The 17,240-nt window shown below is 44.3% G+C and overlaps 1 protein-coding gene across 1 annotated transcript in view; it reads right to left on the bottom strand.

The window, feature by feature from the left end:
• The window catches only part of RGL1 (ral guanine nucleotide dissociation stimulator like 1), a 51,146-nt gene continuing 33,906 nt past the window's right edge, over nt 1-17,240 (bottom strand). Inside the window, exons 6-18 of the mRNA XM_056497281.1 lie at nt 15,282-15,406; nt 14,295-14,510; nt 11,087-11,190; nt 9,947-10,031; nt 8,040-8,129; nt 6,807-6,893; nt 6,566-6,598; nt 5,737-5,858; nt 5,330-5,419; nt 3,952-4,135; nt 2,965-3,330; nt 1,807-1,921; nt 1-1,306 (exon numbers count right to left, since the gene is read on the bottom strand). Coding sequence (XP_056353256.1) covers nt 1,209-1,306; nt 1,807-1,921; nt 2,965-3,330; nt 3,952-4,135; nt 5,330-5,419; nt 5,737-5,858; nt 6,566-6,598; nt 6,807-6,893; nt 8,040-8,129; nt 9,947-10,031; nt 11,087-11,190; nt 14,295-14,510; nt 15,282-15,406 — 1,715 coding nt within the window. The 3' untranslated portion in view covers nt 1-1,208. The remainder of the gene's footprint in view (nt 1,307-1,806; nt 1,922-2,964; nt 3,331-3,951; nt 4,136-5,329; nt 5,420-5,736; nt 5,859-6,565; nt 6,599-6,806; nt 6,894-8,039; nt 8,130-9,946; nt 10,032-11,086; nt 11,191-14,294; nt 14,511-15,281; nt 15,407-17,240) is intronic.

Here is a 17,240-nt window from a genome sequence, read left to right as displayed (position 1 = left end):
TTAATGAAAAACAATTTTTATACTTATCATATAAAGATTACAGGTAAGCAGTTAAAAACATAACATATATAAACATTTGGAAAGTGTAATTTTAAAATCCAGAACATTCATGTTTCAGCTTAACACTGCCATCCACCCTCTGAGTGAGCAGTACTATATACATTAGGAGCTATGCTATGTACAAAGGAACTGCACTGTACAGACATCAAAAGCAGAGAAAACTGAACTTCTGGTTTTGCCCTAACTGTGGGCAAAGGTTAAGGCTCAGTAACAACCCCCGCCTCTGTCACCCTCTAAACAAACAAACACCTGGAGTTCATAAATTGTTCAGACTATGACCTACACCAGGCTTGTGGGACCTGCCATAGAACTCTTGGATGTACAGCAGACCTACAGTCAGTCTGCTTTTACCTACCTGTAAACACAAGTGACAAATCCAAATGTAGTGTAAAACTTACCTGAGCCCAGAACTGGGGGAAAAGGCCCAGGCATGGATAGAGTTATTTTAACTAATGATCCTTAACAATTCTAAGCTGTTTGGATAATAACTCCTAGATCTGCACAGGGATGCACAGTGCTACCACCAGAACAAGAAATACTGTCTGTATTTCATGTGTCTCAAGTCAGGGCTGCTTACAATCCAACGTCTTACTTATGGCTTTTAAAGAGGTTCAAAGTTCAGTTCCAGCAGAGGAATTGCACATTGGGAGGATGTCCATCCATCCATCCATCACATGGGAGTACATACAAAAGGCATCTAGTTCTGGTCCATGGCTTAACCAAGTCCAAGGGAAACCACCCTGTCGTGACATTAAGACCTCCATCCAACACAAAGCAGTGTCTGTTTGTCCCATTCATGGTGTTCATACAAAGGCAAGTGCAGTTCATTCATTCTGAAGTTCTTTGGAAACAAGAGCCAAAATGGGTCATTCTCTGGCGTAGAACAAGTGCAAAAGGTTTTCAGCTGCTTCAGGCAGACACACTCAGGACTTGCTTCAGGTCTATAAAAATAAGTTCAGAAGATCTTCTGTATAATACTGGCATGAAGGAGACACTTTTCTCTCAGAGTTGGCTCATGGGGTGTCCTGAAGGCAAACACAGCAGCCTGGAGCCCTTGCACCAGGGCTGCCCCTTGCTCCAATTGCACATTTTCAGCAGGGAATTCCATCAGATTCCCTGTAAGCCAGGAGGGCAGTGCAGGTGCAGCCTCAGCCCACCAGCTCTGCCTTCTTCCTCAGGATGAAGTCGAAGTTCACGTGGCTGTTCATGCCGTAGAACACGTTGGCATCACGAGGGAACACCAGCTCTGCAGGACAGGCCAGAGCAGCATTAGTGGGGAGGGCTGCACAGCAGCAGGAAGGCTGAGAGGGGACAGGGAGCAGGAGCAGGATGGTGTGGGCAGGGCAATCTCCCTGTTCTGCCAGAGCAGCACTGGGAGCAGCTTCCTGCAGGAAAGGGAGAGGGCAGGAGGGGAGGCCAGGCCCAGACCATGCTCAGTGTCACAAAGGCCCTGGCAGCCTCTCTGGGAGAAGGCTGATGATGGATGGGATCCAAGGGCCTGGTCCCAGGGAGGCAGAACATCACCCCCACCCACGATCCTGTCACACAAAGTCAGCCTGGCAGCCAGGAGCTGGCTCTGCCTGTGGGAAGGGGCCTGTGCTGACAGAAACCACCCCTCAGCAGGCAGGGCGTTCCCACTGGCTGCTGTGACCTGTCAACAGCATTTCTAATGCCTCCTGGTTTACTCTTCCCTTTGAAATCCAACAGAACTTTCCAGGCAGCAGCAGCAGAGTTCTGCTTCCCTACCTTTGTCCTCAGAGATGACCTGCACCAGCTCGTAATCTTCAACTGCATCAGGCTCGAGGTTGTGCTTCAGCAAGGCTCGCTGGGTGACATCAGGGATTCTGTCTTGGTTGGTTATCTGCAGAGATAAGTGCAGTGAGAGATTCTGCTCATTCACTCTTGTGATGTAGCAGTTAATGAAAGTCTGCTTGTTGTTGGAGATGTCAGAGAACTGAAAGAACAGTAACAAAGGGGCAGGTGCTGACAGACACTAAACTTAGTATTTATGACATTTAGAGGTGGTGGCCTTTTAGATCAAGCTGATAGCTGTCCTACTAGTAGAGACAGCAGTAAATCCCAGTGTCTGCTCCCTTTGAGAGACCTCATTCCCACCAACCACAGCTGCCCCAGCTGCTGTTTGCAGGCTCCTGTGCTAAGCACTTCTTTGGACATCCTGCAAAGTCTGTCTGTCTTGTAGCTGGGTTTGCAGTGTGCTGTGGAAGTGCATCTGGAGCAGACAGAAGGGCTTCTCCAGAGCTTCCCGCAGTCTCACCAGGAGCCAAATCCACCAGGTCCTCAGGGAACAACTTGCTAGATTTGAGGAAGGGAGACCATTAAAATCAGGAACTAAAGGTGCTAAGAACTACCCTGCATTTGTTTCCCCCCAGCAGGCCCTGAAGGTCCCCAACTGAGCTAAGCCACATCACCCATCATCCAGCACCAGTGGCACTGCTGGGATAGGTCTGTGGAATAAGCAGAGAGGGAAATGCCTGAATTCTGGGACTGCTGGTCTGAGGAGAGGAGGGAGAGTCTCCCTTCTTCACAGGGAGAAGCTGCAGAATTAAAGGGCATGTCTGCTCCCTCCCCTGCAGCTCCCTGCTTCCAGAAACCAGCTCCTGGGGAAAGCTGCTCCAGGGAAAACATACAATCTTATGTCAAAACCTCAGTGTTTCACCTGGAGTTTTTGATAAAACACAAACTTCAATTTCCAGACCAGAAACTCCCCTAAAGCTGTTCTCAAACATCTCATTCCCACCAGGCTCCACACATTCTGCGTGGCACCACGTTCCCTTTGCAGGCAGGTTTGCTGAGCCAGCTGAGGGAAGGGGTGCTGTCAGAGCACAGTGACAGGCTCAGTCAGCCCCAGGGACACGTGTGTGAGCCCAGGGCCGTGGCACTGACCAGGATGCTCTTGTAGACGCTGGCCTGGAGCCCGTCCATGCTGACGCGGATGATGCAGGAGCCCTCGCTCTGCCGGTTGTACACGGGCAGCGCCCTGGGGGCACTGCCTGCCACCGGGCCCGGCTCCCTGGGCGGGATGGAGCTGCTGTCTGAGCCCGAGCCAGCCTCACACACCGAGCCCTTGCTGGAGCTGGAGCCCTTGTCGGAGCTGACAGAGCCCTTGTCGGAGTCGTAGCCCTTGTCAGAGCCCACAGAGCTCTTGTCGTCGCTGGAGGCCAGCAGGAACGAGGGTGAAGATGACAGCCCTGAGGAAGGGGTGCTCATGGAAGAGTCAGGAGAGCAGGAGGATAAGGGGTAGCCAGAGATCTGCACAACAGAAAGGAAAGTGCTGTCACAAAGGGGACATTTGGTGTGTCATTGTGCCACAAGGCACAGACAGAACCTCAGTCACCCACACTGTGCCCAGCCTGCTGGCAGGGGGATTCCCTGCCTCCAGGAAAACTGAACTTCACTTGACTGATTGCAGCATGGTAATGACAATTTCTGTCCTGCTGGCGTTGCTCTGGCTTTGCAGTGAGAGCAGCCCAGGAGGTGGCAGCAGATCCAAGGAACAGCACCAGGCTGCAGGCTGGGACTGGCTGGGAAGGAGCAGAGGGTGTCACAGGCACTCCTGCTCCAGGTGAGAGCCTTTACATAGCTGAAAATACACACACCCTTCCCTCTCTGCCATTCTCCTTGAAACTGCCCCCTTTCTTCCCCTGCTCAGCATTTGCCTTTCTCTCCCTCCACCTTGCTCAAAAGCTTCCTGACAGGAACAAATACACTGTAAGGAACAACACAGAACATTGTGCAAGAGTTCTGACTGGATTACTTCCATTTTTACACATTTCTCTCTCCATTTCACTAAAACCAGTGCTCTAGTAAGGACCAAGATCCTTGGGCAAGTGTTTTGGGCCCGCCTGCAGCATGCAGAAGCCTCAGCTGTACCTTTTTCAGAGGGTCCTCAGGACTAGAGATGGGAGTCACACACACATCCTCAGTTTCAGAGTGATTGAACTCACACGATGAAACACTGGCTGAATCCGTGCTTTCCCCGGAGCTCCCTCCTACAGGAGAGCTCTTCAGGGGCTGTTCTTTGGGTGGGGTGAACACATCAGTGCCCAGAAAAAGCCTAGTACAGAAAGAAAGAAAGCATAAAAGCCAGGAAGTGAGAGCTGGGCTGAGCAAAGCTGTCCCTTGGTTCAGAACTCTTACGTTCTGGAGTTTTTTCCTCTCTAGAGTGGTCTGCTATTTTCATTTCCTCTGTGGTTTGTCCAGAGGTTTTGTTACAGGCTAACACAACACCTTCCTGACCCAGAGTGCCCACAGCTGCAAGCTCACAACCAGCTCGTGCCCCACTATAATAACACTCCCCCCTTTGGTCTCTTCACATTTTCAGGGTTTCATTTTAATAGAAAAAAGGGCTTCAAAGGGCAAATTCACCCTGCTGCCAATTCCTGCCCTCTGCCACGGTGCCACAGATACCAAGTTCTCTCTAGAAGGCTGGACATGCACACAATAAGGAGATTATAAAGTGTAAATTAAAGGCACTCCCTCTCCAAGACTCATTTCTAAATGCAGGCCAGGTGTCTTGAAAGGAGTGTCAAAGGAAACAAGCTGGTCTGACCCACCAAGAGGAGGAGCAGGGAGCATCAGTGTGCAGTTAATGATTTAATACAGCTGAGAGGGCTGTCACTCACTGCTGTTTTACAGTATTCATTTGCACAACACATATTTTTACTTCAGTCTTTGAGCTCTGCTTTATGCTCGTTTCCCATGCCCAGCTGCATGGTCCTGTCCTCTACCCACCTCCTGTCTGAATCTTTGTGGTATTACACCAAATTGGAACACATCCCCATGATTTTTTTTTTTTTCCTTCTCCAGCTGGAAGGCAGACTGTTTCCACTATCAATGCCTTTTTGCTAACCTTAGTTTTCGTATTAAAATCCTGCAAGGAACTTTCTGCATGTCTATAGCAATTTAGACTAATAATAGACCAGACTTTATCTTCACTTACTCTGTTTTCCTGCTGCATTCAGCAAAGCTGTTACACAATAGGTACTGAATTAAAATCCAGCGCTAAAATGGTTCCTTTTTTCAACACCATAAGAAGGATTCTTTATTCTAGTCTCTTCTATCTTTAATAATTCTTATAACTGTTTCTAGCAACACAAAGAGACAGCTTCAGCCACAAGGCTGCATTTCCCCTTGAAAGCAATGCAGGGTTGTGGATCCCCAGCCAGGTTTTGCAGCTGATTAAATGAGCACTGCTTGCTTGACAGGTCCATACTCCCACCCCAAAAGCCCTCTGCCCCATCATACTCACGTGCTGATCCTCTTCACCATGCTTTTCTGGGATTTTGGAGACAGGATGTTGGTATCAGCAGCTGCCTCAGCCTCACGTGAGAGTTTGTAACTGCAGGGCAGAGGCCAGCAGGTGAACATTTGCAGACAATGTTATTTAGTTGTACAATGTTATTAGTTGTGCATCTCACAGCAGCAACATTCAAGAAATCCAAGAATCCTTCAGTTATCCTCACCCCACAGAAGGTTGCAGCACCACAAAGAGGAACACTGCTCTGCCTGCATTTTACTGAGGCCAAGGGGATTTTTCACCTCCTTATAATAGGTTTTAAAACTAGTGCTCTCCAGTATTTGTATGTCCCTGCCCTGACCTGCCCAGGTGAGTGTGGGGGTGAGAACAGAGGTTTGCCAGCTGCACTGAGGACCCACCTCTCCTCCTCTGTTAAGTGTCGCTGCCTCCTGAACCACTGGATGAACTTTTGGTCTGGTATCAGGCAATAGCTGTTGCATGAAGATTGCAGGAGCTTGATTTGGGCAATGACTTCAAATTCCTAAGAAAAGAAATAATCAAATAGAAAGTCTAATTAGTAAACAAGATTATATTCATTCATACTCTAAAAACACATGACAAGGGATCCAGGACAAACTTAGCTTGATGTGAAGTTCAGTTTCAGTTGAGTAACTATTTCAAGAATCAGTTTTCTAACAATAAAGGTGGGATTTTTTTCCCTGGGATCTATCATGTGCCCTCACACTTGCTCCAGAGAAATGTAAAGTGCTACCCTTAAGGCATGTGAGCAGAGTGCTGCCCTTCTGTACCTGCACTTGTACACAGACTTTGCAGAATCACCCTGCATTGTTTAGGGCAGGTTATTGAGCAGTTAAGGAGAGGAAATGGCTCCATCTCAGCCAAGGCCAGGTCTGCTTTCAAGCTCCAGGATGGAGATTTGGCCTGACTTCATTCAGCCCAAAGTAACCCCAGCACCTTTACTCCTACAGGACATTACTTATCTCTGACCAACAAGGATCAGCTGAAAGGAGAAACTGACAGCATTTATTTCTCAGTCCTCTGAACCTGGTTTGCTCTCTGCAGCCTTTTACCTACAAAGAGTTTCCTGCAGGAGAAGGAAGATATTCACTAACTGTGTGTTCTGGAAAGCAAAGGTCTCTTGCCACCAGGTCTGACTCAGCAGATGAAGACAAATGCCCTTGCCCAGAGGGTATCAATAAACCAAAAATCACAGAACATTCAACCTACCCTTCGTCTCTTCTCAAAATTGATCAGGCCACCCTGTTGGAAGGAAACAGAAGGGATCAGAGAAGAGCCAGACTTGTACCTTGAGATAAATGCACAAAAATTCACACAAGTTCTAGTTAATAACACTGCATATTGCTTCCCTTTTTTCAGAGCTGCAGAAGGAGAGGATACAGAAACAAGTAAACTCAGTTGGGCAGGCAGGGAGGGTATTTTAGGGTTCCAAAAAACTGCCCCAAGTTACCTCAACATAGTCCTGAAGGGCTGTGTCCAGCATGATGAGATCTGTCAGGAAGGTGCCAAGGTAAGGGACTGTGCCCTGCATCACTCCCTGCAAGTGAGCAGAGCAGTGCTCCATTAATTAACTGGAAAATGACAATAATCAGAGTTCCAGAACACGCCTGGGTAAGAAACCAAAATGAAAGTAATCTGCTTAACCAAGCATCAGTCTTATAATTATGTTTTCTTTCATTACATCGTTTTCATTAGATAATCTAGGGTTTAAATCCAATTCCAGTGAGACCAGGATGCTCTCACAGGCATCACCCAGTGGTTTTGTATTACAGTATTGCCACCATTGATTCCCAGCAGTGGTTTCTCCAGGAAAGCCAACCTTTGGGAGAGGCACTGAGTCCCAGGGACAGGGTCCCTCTGTCACCTGCTGCAGGAGGAGGAGCTGGGGCTGGTCCTGGCCAGCCTGTGAGAGCAGATTCTGCTTCATCCCTGTGGATTTTTGCTTAATGATGTGTGATTATCCCTTGTGATAGTGAAGTCAAATCAAGTCACAATTTTTTTCTCTCCAAGAAGCGACCATCTTTCCCAGCCATCCATTGCATTTTAATGCTAATTATTCACACTTTAAACCTCTAGTCTGCCAGCACTTGCTGAGTTCAGGCTGGCCCTACACTTGGGAAGGAAACACTTGTTTCTACCACCCAGAAGCATTTCTATTTTTTCCAGTCAAACAAATACACAGACAAAAATCATATTCAGCACTTTTGTCTCCCTATTCCAGGTTTCTCTCCTCCTATCCTTTTAGATCTTTGCCATCTTTGAGACAAAAACCATTTTCACCAGCAGACTGGAACCCAGACACATTTTACAAAGCAATCTCTGTAGAAGCCTGTGCAAATTTCAAGCTGGTATGTCAGTAGCTTCAACAGAATGTTTGAAAGTAAATGAGACTTCTGCTCTGACAGAGCTGATTTTCTTGATCACAAGAACTCCAGTATTTACAGCAGCATGTATTTTACTACATGGAAATTGTGTTTCTCTCTGATGTGTAACAAGAGTAGATAATGGAACTCCTCCTTGTAGGACCAAAACAAGAAAGCTGGAAGTGATGACCATGTTTATCAATCTCCTCCTAACCATTCACTCTGGTGAAGACCTTCTAGATTTTGCTTCTTATAGAATTGACCAATTAGGCTTAGTCATATTACCAGTTCAAAAAGGGGAGGAAAACCCCCAAACACACCTTGTTTTTTTGAAGTTGCAGTCGCTTCTGTGACTTTTTCTGATTTTCTTTCTCACTGCTGTCCAGATTTGCAAATTTGGATGTTGCTTCCTGTGAGGTGAAAGAGAATTAAGGGCAATTAATGGAGGATCCAAGTGGTAAATGGCAACTACATGCATGCAAAATAGTAAGTACATTTACTCCGACAAGTTAAGCCAGCAAAAAATACTTGCTGTGCAGACACATGTGTGTCTACATACATGTTGATTTCCTGGGACTTGGATGCTGACTGGGAATTTTGGACAAAAATCACACAAGATGACTGTGAGGGAATTTTTCTGCAGAATGGCTCTGGCCAAAGCCAAGTGCTGCTGAAAAACTCTTGGGAGTTTAAATCAGAGAAGCTCAGACATGCTTCAGGTGTCCAGATGCTCTATCCCAACACTGCTGACGTCAGGATTTCTGGTTAATTCCCTGATCAGGACTGCTACAAGTAAACATCTCCATCTTATGTAATGCTTTGTTGTTTTTCTTATGCTGCAACACCAAGATCCAGCAACTGTGGCTTACTGACTAATCCAAAACCATGCAGGAAATTAAAGGAATAGGTTTCCATCCCCACAATTCCAGCTTTCCTATGAATGGATAAGATATTTCACCATAGTTCTTCAAACCTTTGTTTCCCCTGGATGCACAGGGGATGTTGAAGTTGCATGTTTCTTCCAGTGGTGGCATAGATGTGTCACACATCATTATCAATGTTCAGAAGAAGAGAATGCTACTCTCTCTCCAGGCCACCCAATCTGTTTTCAGTGGCATTTTGTTTGCTCAGTACCTGGATTTGCAGGATGGACAGGCAAGGTCAAACATGGCTTCCCTTACAGGGGCTATTTATAGTGAAGGAAAACTAAATCTTTGAGGATTCAGCGGATATTAATCCTCCAAATGGTCCAAGATGAAAAGTAAGGGAGAGGCTCTACTTTGTGGGAATTTTCTCCTCTCAGTGCTTCCAAAAATGTTTTTCAGATCTGCTTAGGGCAGTTGGAGGATGATTTGCTGGGAGTCAGAGGTCTGGGTTCAGCCTGAGTTGTTTTGTCTTTTAAGACTTAGTTAAACAGGCTGTTCTGAACACACATTTTCTCTCTTACTATGGTCTCACTGCTTTAAAATTTACCTACAGATGTTGATAAATGGATGATAAACAAAAGTGACTGACACATGTGTGTTCACCCACCATTCTTGAGCAAAACAGGATTTCAGATCCTAAGGCAAGAGGCTGAGGGACAAATGCCAGACTGGCTGGACAGAACTGCCAAAGAATGAAATAGTTAGCAAGTTTATAGGAACTTTTTTTATGTAAATGGAAAAAACCTGCCACAAACATTCCTTCGTGTTTGCAGAACATAACCTTTCCCTGCCATTCTTCCTCACCCTCTTCAGGCTCCTGAGCTTACTGGGGTTCACCCAGGAGAGGGCATAAGTCAAACTGCTCCACACAGAGCCTGCTTTGTTGTCCATCTGGCCACACACAGAGTAGGAAGCCTATTCTTCAGAATTCCCAGCCCTGCTTCCTAGTTCTAAGAAAGGTACAGGACAGTGGGATGAACATTTTGGATTGATTCCTCAGCTGAAGCTGTGGCAGTGTTCCAGTGACTTCATGGGCTGAGGGGCTGCAAGAGCTGCTGTCCACCCAGATCATGCTGCCAAAGCCTGCTGGTTGTGGCAGTCCAGGCTAAAGCTACTGATTCTTCCAGGAACAAGGAAATCAACTCTCAGCCCAGCAAAATTCCAGGTTTTACAGCCTGCTCTTCCATAAAGCACCACCTAAGATCCTTGAGGAAGAGATGATCTTAGGCAGCTGGTTTCAAAAAGGGTTAAACCTCAAATTTCATTGAGATCACAAGTTTTGAACTCACACTGGCTCTCACCTTCATCAGCAGCTCCCTGCTTGTCAGATAATTGTCATGGTCTGAGAAGATCTCAGACAGCTCTTCATACATCAGCAGGATGTCCCTGCACAGGAGAAGATTAAATCATTTACATCATTAGCAAGCACTCCAAAATCCAATCAAGTTTCTGTTTCTTTCTCAGTCATTAACAGTTCAACTTAAAAAGATAACAGCACCAAAATGCATCCAGTGAGATGCTGCACATCTCCTGGGAGCCTTGGAGGATATTCTGGTGCTCCCAGTAAAGTTGTGCCTTATCTGACAGCAAAGAAATACCATCAGCAGCTCCTGGGCAGGCCTTTGAACTGTCTGTGCAGCCTGAGAATGGGCAAGGGATTAAAAGGAACAGAGAAGCTGCTGAGAGGGAACCAAAGTTCTTGATTTTTGCCCTATTCCATGCATTCTGGAAAGCCAGAAGCATTTAAGTGTAGGAGTGGTTTTTTGCCCAGCATTATAAACACAAGATAGGCAGTATTTTGATCAGAAACACAGGGCAGCAGAATGAAAATCCCATCTCTATGGAGAGGAAATACAGAAGGATATTACCTAACAGAGTGATATTTTAATTCATCAAAGGCAAAGAAATCTGGTTTCCCCAAACTGAATGAGCAGAACAACATCTTTTCTAGACAGCAACTTCTGGCATCTGTGGGGCAGGCAGTAAGTATTATTAACACAATAAAGTGCTCCTCTGGAAGAAATATTATCTTCAATACTGGATTTTGTAGTTTGGGAATATATTTTATGCAAATATCAGCACCAGGAGAAGAGTTGGGAGGATTTGTAGCAAGCTGGATCTCCTCAAACTTCATGGGAGAAAAGAAAACAAGCAAAGACCGTGATGACCTGGGAGTGGTGAGCATGAGCTGGGAGAAAAGCCAGTGCCATAGTTTTTCTAGAGAGGTTGTGGAAGACTCAATGTGCTAAAATGGACAGAATCCAGTATCCCCAAGGGCAGATTGTCTCCTCAACAGGAAGGAGGGGTCTGAGCCTCCCAAGAACAGGAGGTTCTTCTGACAGGACCCATGTCAGTGAAGGAACAGAAGAGAAGAGTGAGGAGAAGATGAAAAGAAGGAGCACTGAGCCCTGGGGCCCTTGGGAACTGAGGGCAGGGCTTACTTTGAAACACACATCCAGGTGGTCTTCAGCCGATAGATGGAGTTGGACTGCAGCGCTGAAATGATGGCCCTCAAGGAGGAGAAGTTCTTCAGGATCCTACATTCCTGTGAAAGGAGTGGTTGGAAACACAGGAGCATTAAATGTCAGCACTACACAGGCCTTAGTGCTCCTCTCTCTCAGCCCTGTCATGCCTGCTACACATTCTCACTGCTGAGCAGCAGCTGTGCAAATACTGAGCATCAAAAATATCACTCCCCGCTCCAGCCACCAAACACTTCACAAGCTTTGGCATTTAGATCTTGTTTTCCTCACTTTCATGTATTTGTGGTGTCACAGCTTCCAGTTCTCCAAGTAAAAATAAAAGTGAAACTGAGTCCAGGAAGCCATGGCAAAAGGCACAAAGGTTATACTTCTTAAAAAGCTCTTTATAGTTACCAATCCCTTTTACCCCTTAGGGAGAAAACCAGGCTTTGCCTCTTTATATGTGGTATTTAAAATGTAAACCCTCAATCATCTCAGTGTCAATTAAAAATAAAGACATGCAAAGGAATAACCTGTTATTCAAGTATGTGCACACTGTTAAAAACATTCCCTGCCCTTCCAGAGTTGGGATCAAATGTGAACAGAGACTGGTTCATGGGCATTTCTTATGCAGCTACTGTGTGATTTGGGTGGAAAAGGGTAATGAAAAACTCAAAAAAGATGCAATGATTCCTCATAAAGCAGAGGGAAGCAAGAGGGAAAGTCTGGTCTGTGATTCCTAGAAATCTTTTAATAGCTCAAGAACAAGACCTTGGATACCACAAACTTCAGCACAGGTGTCTGTACATGCAAATCCAGCAGACAAAACACCTGTCAATCTGACTGCTGCATGGAGACAAGAATGTATTAAAACTCCAATTCTGCTTATCAACATTTTTATGAATTGGATTCTTACCCTAATAATGGTAATTATAAATCTGTTATTTCATTTGTAGGACTGAGCAAATGTAAAGCAATCTCAGCATAAGCAAAAGTCAGACCTTAATATAACAGCATCTCTGTTTTAATGCATCTCTGTTCATGAGTTCCATTAAAAGTGGCTGAACACCTAAGGAGAGTGCAAGCTCTCCCAGTTACTGACCTACAGAAAACTGTGCTCATGAAGAGACTGCATTTATCAAAGTGTGGCTTAAGCAGAGAGCCTGGGCCAACAGCACCTGAAGCAGGTGGACACCTGGGTCAGATAAAGATTAAGTTCAAGATCATAGGGCAGGACTCACTAGACCTGAAAGCTATGTTTGCATAGTTTGGGGCCAAAAAAAAGCCACATAACAGCTCTTCTCCAGAGACTAACATCTTAAAGAATGAGACCTTTCTTTTTCTTCAACCTGAAATCTAGGTTTGGGAGAACAGGAATTTAGAGGCACAAATTATCAGCTTTTCTTCTTTCTTCCCAGTACAGCAGGAGTTTGAACTGGAAGATCCAATTTGGAACCATCCTGACTTAACCACACGCTGTATAATTTAGAGCACAGTAGGAATTTAATTTAAGATTGGATTTAGTGTTCTCAGTGATCCAACTGACTGCAGACTAAACTTAAGCAAGCTTTCATTTGCATGAAGAATTTTTAAGACTGGTTTTAATAACTTTGTTTCATGCTGTGTCCTTCACAGAGGGAAAACCAGAAAGAATCCTGTGCAGAAACAGCTTTGATTTTAAAAAATTTAAGCATAACAGGACATTAACTATTTCAATTTTACTTTTTATTTTTAAAGAAAATATTGTTTGAGTGAAATTGGCTGCTCCTACTCAAGAGCCTTAGATCTAGGTGGAGCAGAGGGCTGGCAGTAGGCAAAGTATTCAGTTTATCTTCTGAACCAAGAAAATGGATCCAAAAGTCATGAAGAGATAACAAATGTGGAACTCCATGCTGCTAAGTTTAGCTGTCAGTTAATAACTGTACTTTAATGAGTGGATTATTTTCTAATTCAGGCACCTAACTATTCAAAACACTCATTTGCATGCACAAAGCAAGCAGCTTTCTTCAGAAGTGGGCAGCTAAGTAGATGTGCACCCAGCTGCTGTACATGTGCCATTATTCTGCAGAGTGTGCACATACATTTTTCATGTGTTTCATGCCATGACTGGTGCATTTAATGAATTAAGTAAAGGCAGAAGCACAGAAGGTATGAATTAAGTAAAAGGAGAAGCACAGAATCAGCAGGGGTATAGAATAAAGTTCTCCATCCATGGAGGGAGTGGGATGAGGGCAGTGCCTTTCCTGACTTCCCCAGGCCTCCTTTCTGCCCTGGGATGATGACAGAGTTCTGTCCAGCTTGCCCCAGGAAGAAGGCCCTCATAGCTGGTGCCCTCTGCAACTTGGAGCTGAAATTGGAACTTCCTAATCCCTTCACACAGGCAATAAAGCATCCATCAGATAATGATAAAAACAAGCAGATCTAAGTGCCACAGGAGAGGTTCCAGACCTTCCCCATACCAGCCTCCTGAACCATGCAGTTGCCAGAGCTCAGGTGCCAGGACTGAATGCTGGAAGCACAGAAGTTGCCAAGGTTGGAAAGCCTCTGGCTTCAGCTTTGTCTGACTGTTCCCTATAGCTCAAGAAGAATCCATGTGATTCTTAGAAGTCAACACACATCCACATGGAAGTGCCTGAAATGATCTCTTCCAGAGAGGTCTCATTTATTGCCAGCTGCCCAGTGCTCTGAGGGGAATTAGGAAGGTTACAGTAAAATATTAAAACCTAGGAAACTGGCAAACTAGAGTTACATAAAGCAGGCATTGAAAAAACCCCTTCTTGCAAAGATTAGGAAAAACATGGAATCTGCTACAAGATCCTCTTGGAAGCTCTGCTGAGGCACATGGAGGACAGGGAGGTGATTCCACATGCTGGGGAAGTCTTGCCTGCCCAGACTAGTGGCCTCCCACGATGGAGTGATTCCATCAGTGGACCAGGGAAGAGCCACTGATATCAGCTATCTGGACTTCTCTAAAGCTTTGGCATGTATCAACATCATTTCCATGGTGGGGAAGAACTGAGGAGAGGAAGGGCAATATTCATTTGGTATCACCAAAAAATCAGTTAAAAACAGAAAGAATTAGAGCTAAGATTGCCTGGGACCAATGTGCACAACCCCTTTCTCTTCTCCCAACTCCTTCACTTCAAGGCACCCATCCGAAAAACATGAAACAAAATAAATGCTTTACATGTGCAATATGAATCCACTTCTCAATGATCTTGGCTCTCTGCTGGATTTTGAGATCCCTGGTCCCCAGGATAGTGCTGATGACACATTTGGTGACTGCATTGAACTGAGTGATGGTGGCTCTGACAGTTGGAGCCAGGTTCTTGTTTTCCTTCTTATCCCTTTGAGACCAGATGGATCCCAAACAGTGGTAGGGCACAACTCTTCTGAAGAGCATCTAGAGTGAAACAGAGGTGTGGTAAGCCAGGAGGTTTCTCCTAAATTTCTTTTATCCACAAGAAGAAATACAGGCTTAGAGGACAAATTTTATCTAAATCTAATATGGTACATAAAGGTAAGTATTTGTTCTCTCTTAGTTTAAAATATACTTTGGCATACTCTTTATAGGCTTGATGCCCCAAAAGAACTGTTAGCTAAACAATACTGGGAAAATAAGGGACACCTTTATATCAGCTGCATAACCAAGATAATTTTTCTTAATATAATGATATTTAGAAGGGAATTCATACAGATGAAGCAAAATCTGAGCATTAAAGTCCAGAGTACCTTGACATTTTTAAAGCCAGGTAGCCATATAGATAAAACATGCTATTTCTCAGTGCCAACTACTTTTGCAAAGAGGCTACCCATAAAAAAACCCACAAAAAAAACCAACAACAACAACAATAACATCCAACCAAAAAACAAACAAACAAACAAAAAAAAAACAAAAACAAAAAACAAACAAAAAGCCACCAACCCCCAAAAAAAAAAAAAAAAAAAAAAAAAACAACAAACCAAAAAACCAAAAAAAACCAAAACAAAACACCTTCAAAATGATAGAAGGAAAAACAGAAAAAGGTTAGTGACTGGAACAGCTGGGATAACCACAGAGCTGTGTTCTGTGTCCCAGCAGCAGTCCTCTTCTGGAATCACATACTTAAAGCAATGTAACTTTAAAAAAAAGTATTATTTTATGAAGTTATATTATATGCAACACTCTACATACCACATCCATGTATGTCAACTGTTCTGCTACAACGTGGTCTTGAAACGAGGAGAATTCCTCTGGATTGCTGATTTCCAGTTCCTCTCCATCAACCAGGTCACTGGAGGAAGTGCTACAAAACCCATCTGTCCAGAATGGAAAACAACACTCAGTAAATTTATACAGCAAACAATGAATCAAAGCAGGTGCTTATTTTGCAACATCACTGTATTACAGCAGAACACCCCAAGGGCCCAGCCTGATGTAATGGCCCCACTGTGCCACTTGAGTGAGAAAAATGACCAGAAGATTAATTTGGCAAAGAAAAGGTGGAATAAAAAGAAATAGAAAGAACATATCTTAGCAGAGAAGTAGCTTGACCTATTTGCTAACTATTCTTCTGGAAGAAAAAACATCACAACGATCCCAACAAAAATCCCTTACTGACACTGCAGAGTTTTGTTCATCTACTTTTCAGTATTTATAATCTGAAAAAAACCCTTCAAACTACAAAGGCATGAGGCTGCAGGTATACCCCCAAAACAGTGCATTAGGAATGCTCTTCTATCCAGAAATAAAAGAAGATACCAGACTTCCTGGCACCCTTTGTGGCTTCATGGGCTATACTGAAAAGAGTTTTTTTCCAGCAGCCTTCACCTTTTCTCTCAGGGAATTTCTTCCAGGAAATGGAACAGCAGAACTGTCCTCACTGAGGGACCTGACCCAGTGCAGAAAGGAAAGGGTTCCACAGCTGCTGCCATGTTACCTTTTGGCTCCCAGAAGTTGGGAACAAAAAGTTCAAACACCAAGAAATATGCTCTTGTTTCCCATGGTAGAGGAAGAAGTCAAACAGAAACTCCTTGAAAATAAATCCTAATCCCTTTTACTGAAAGGCAACTGTAACTCCATAAGGAGGGAGGAAAAAAATAGGGATTTGTCAAAGACTAAGAACCAAAGAACTGAGTTTACTGGTAAGATTTCATTTACAAAAACAAAGAGTGTTATGCAAGACTTCATATCCAGCTAAAGCAGAGCATTAAAGCAACAACAGCAGATAACGTGACAGAGAATCATTATTTTTCAAAATACTTTATTGTTCCTTCCTCCAGTAATTAACAGAGCATAATCACCAATGTAAATTGCTACAGTTTTGATGTAACAAGTTATGTCTACAGGCTGATTTCCATCTGTACATTTGAATTGCACAATTTACTGGCAAAACTCAGTGGGGTAAATGGAGACCTCTGTTGTAGAGCTACTTTTCCATGGCTGTTTTGTAACAATTTGCATAATTAAATGGACTTGGACTGTACTGCTACAAGAATTTCACTCCTTTTGGCTTTGTAAAACCTCCTTTTCCTTTTGGTTCTTGAAGTTCAACTGAAAATCCTCACCACTGAGTTGCAGCCCTACCCAAACCTTACAGCATGCTTAAAACAAGGTCTTGAAGGACACTGTAAATTTTTCTTTTCTTTTTTCATCCCTCTTTTTCTCCTTCATAGATGTGTAAGCAGCCTTTTCCCTACTCTCAAAGCTGGAATCCCCTTGTGCTCAGGTATCTCATTGTCTTAGGACCCCTCTGATCCACTCAGCCCTCTCAAAGTCTGACTGCATGGAGAGCAAGCACGTGGCCCTCCTGACCCTGCAACCTCTGCCTCTCCTTGTTTTGCTTGCTCAACCTGCAAGAATTGAGGCCAGAAGCAGCTTTTATCTTCCTATCTGGTACTGCAATCTAATCTACTGGCATGGCTGATGGCAGCACAGAACAGAGGTTTGATTACCCAAATCAAGCTCTAGGATTATGTGGGAAACAGAAAGACAGAAACTTCCACAGATACTGAAGGGTTTGATTTGCAGCCTTGGAAGAAGCTTGCATTGATGTAAAATAAAAGTACACGGACATTAAGCAGAAAAATTATAAATTTATGTTTCTATATTTGAAAATAAGAATATGCCTTAAGTAAGTGAAGTTTTGTAGTG

This window comes from Oenanthe melanoleuca, chromosome 8 (assembly GCF_029582105.1).
Source record: "Oenanthe melanoleuca isolate GR-GAL-2019-014 chromosome 8, OMel1.0, whole genome shotgun sequence".
Taxonomy (NCBI): domain Eukaryota; kingdom Metazoa; phylum Chordata; class Aves; order Passeriformes; family Muscicapidae; genus Oenanthe; species Oenanthe melanoleuca.
Note: the sequence above shows the minus strand (reverse complement) of the source record. Positions and strands in the feature narration are given on the sequence as shown.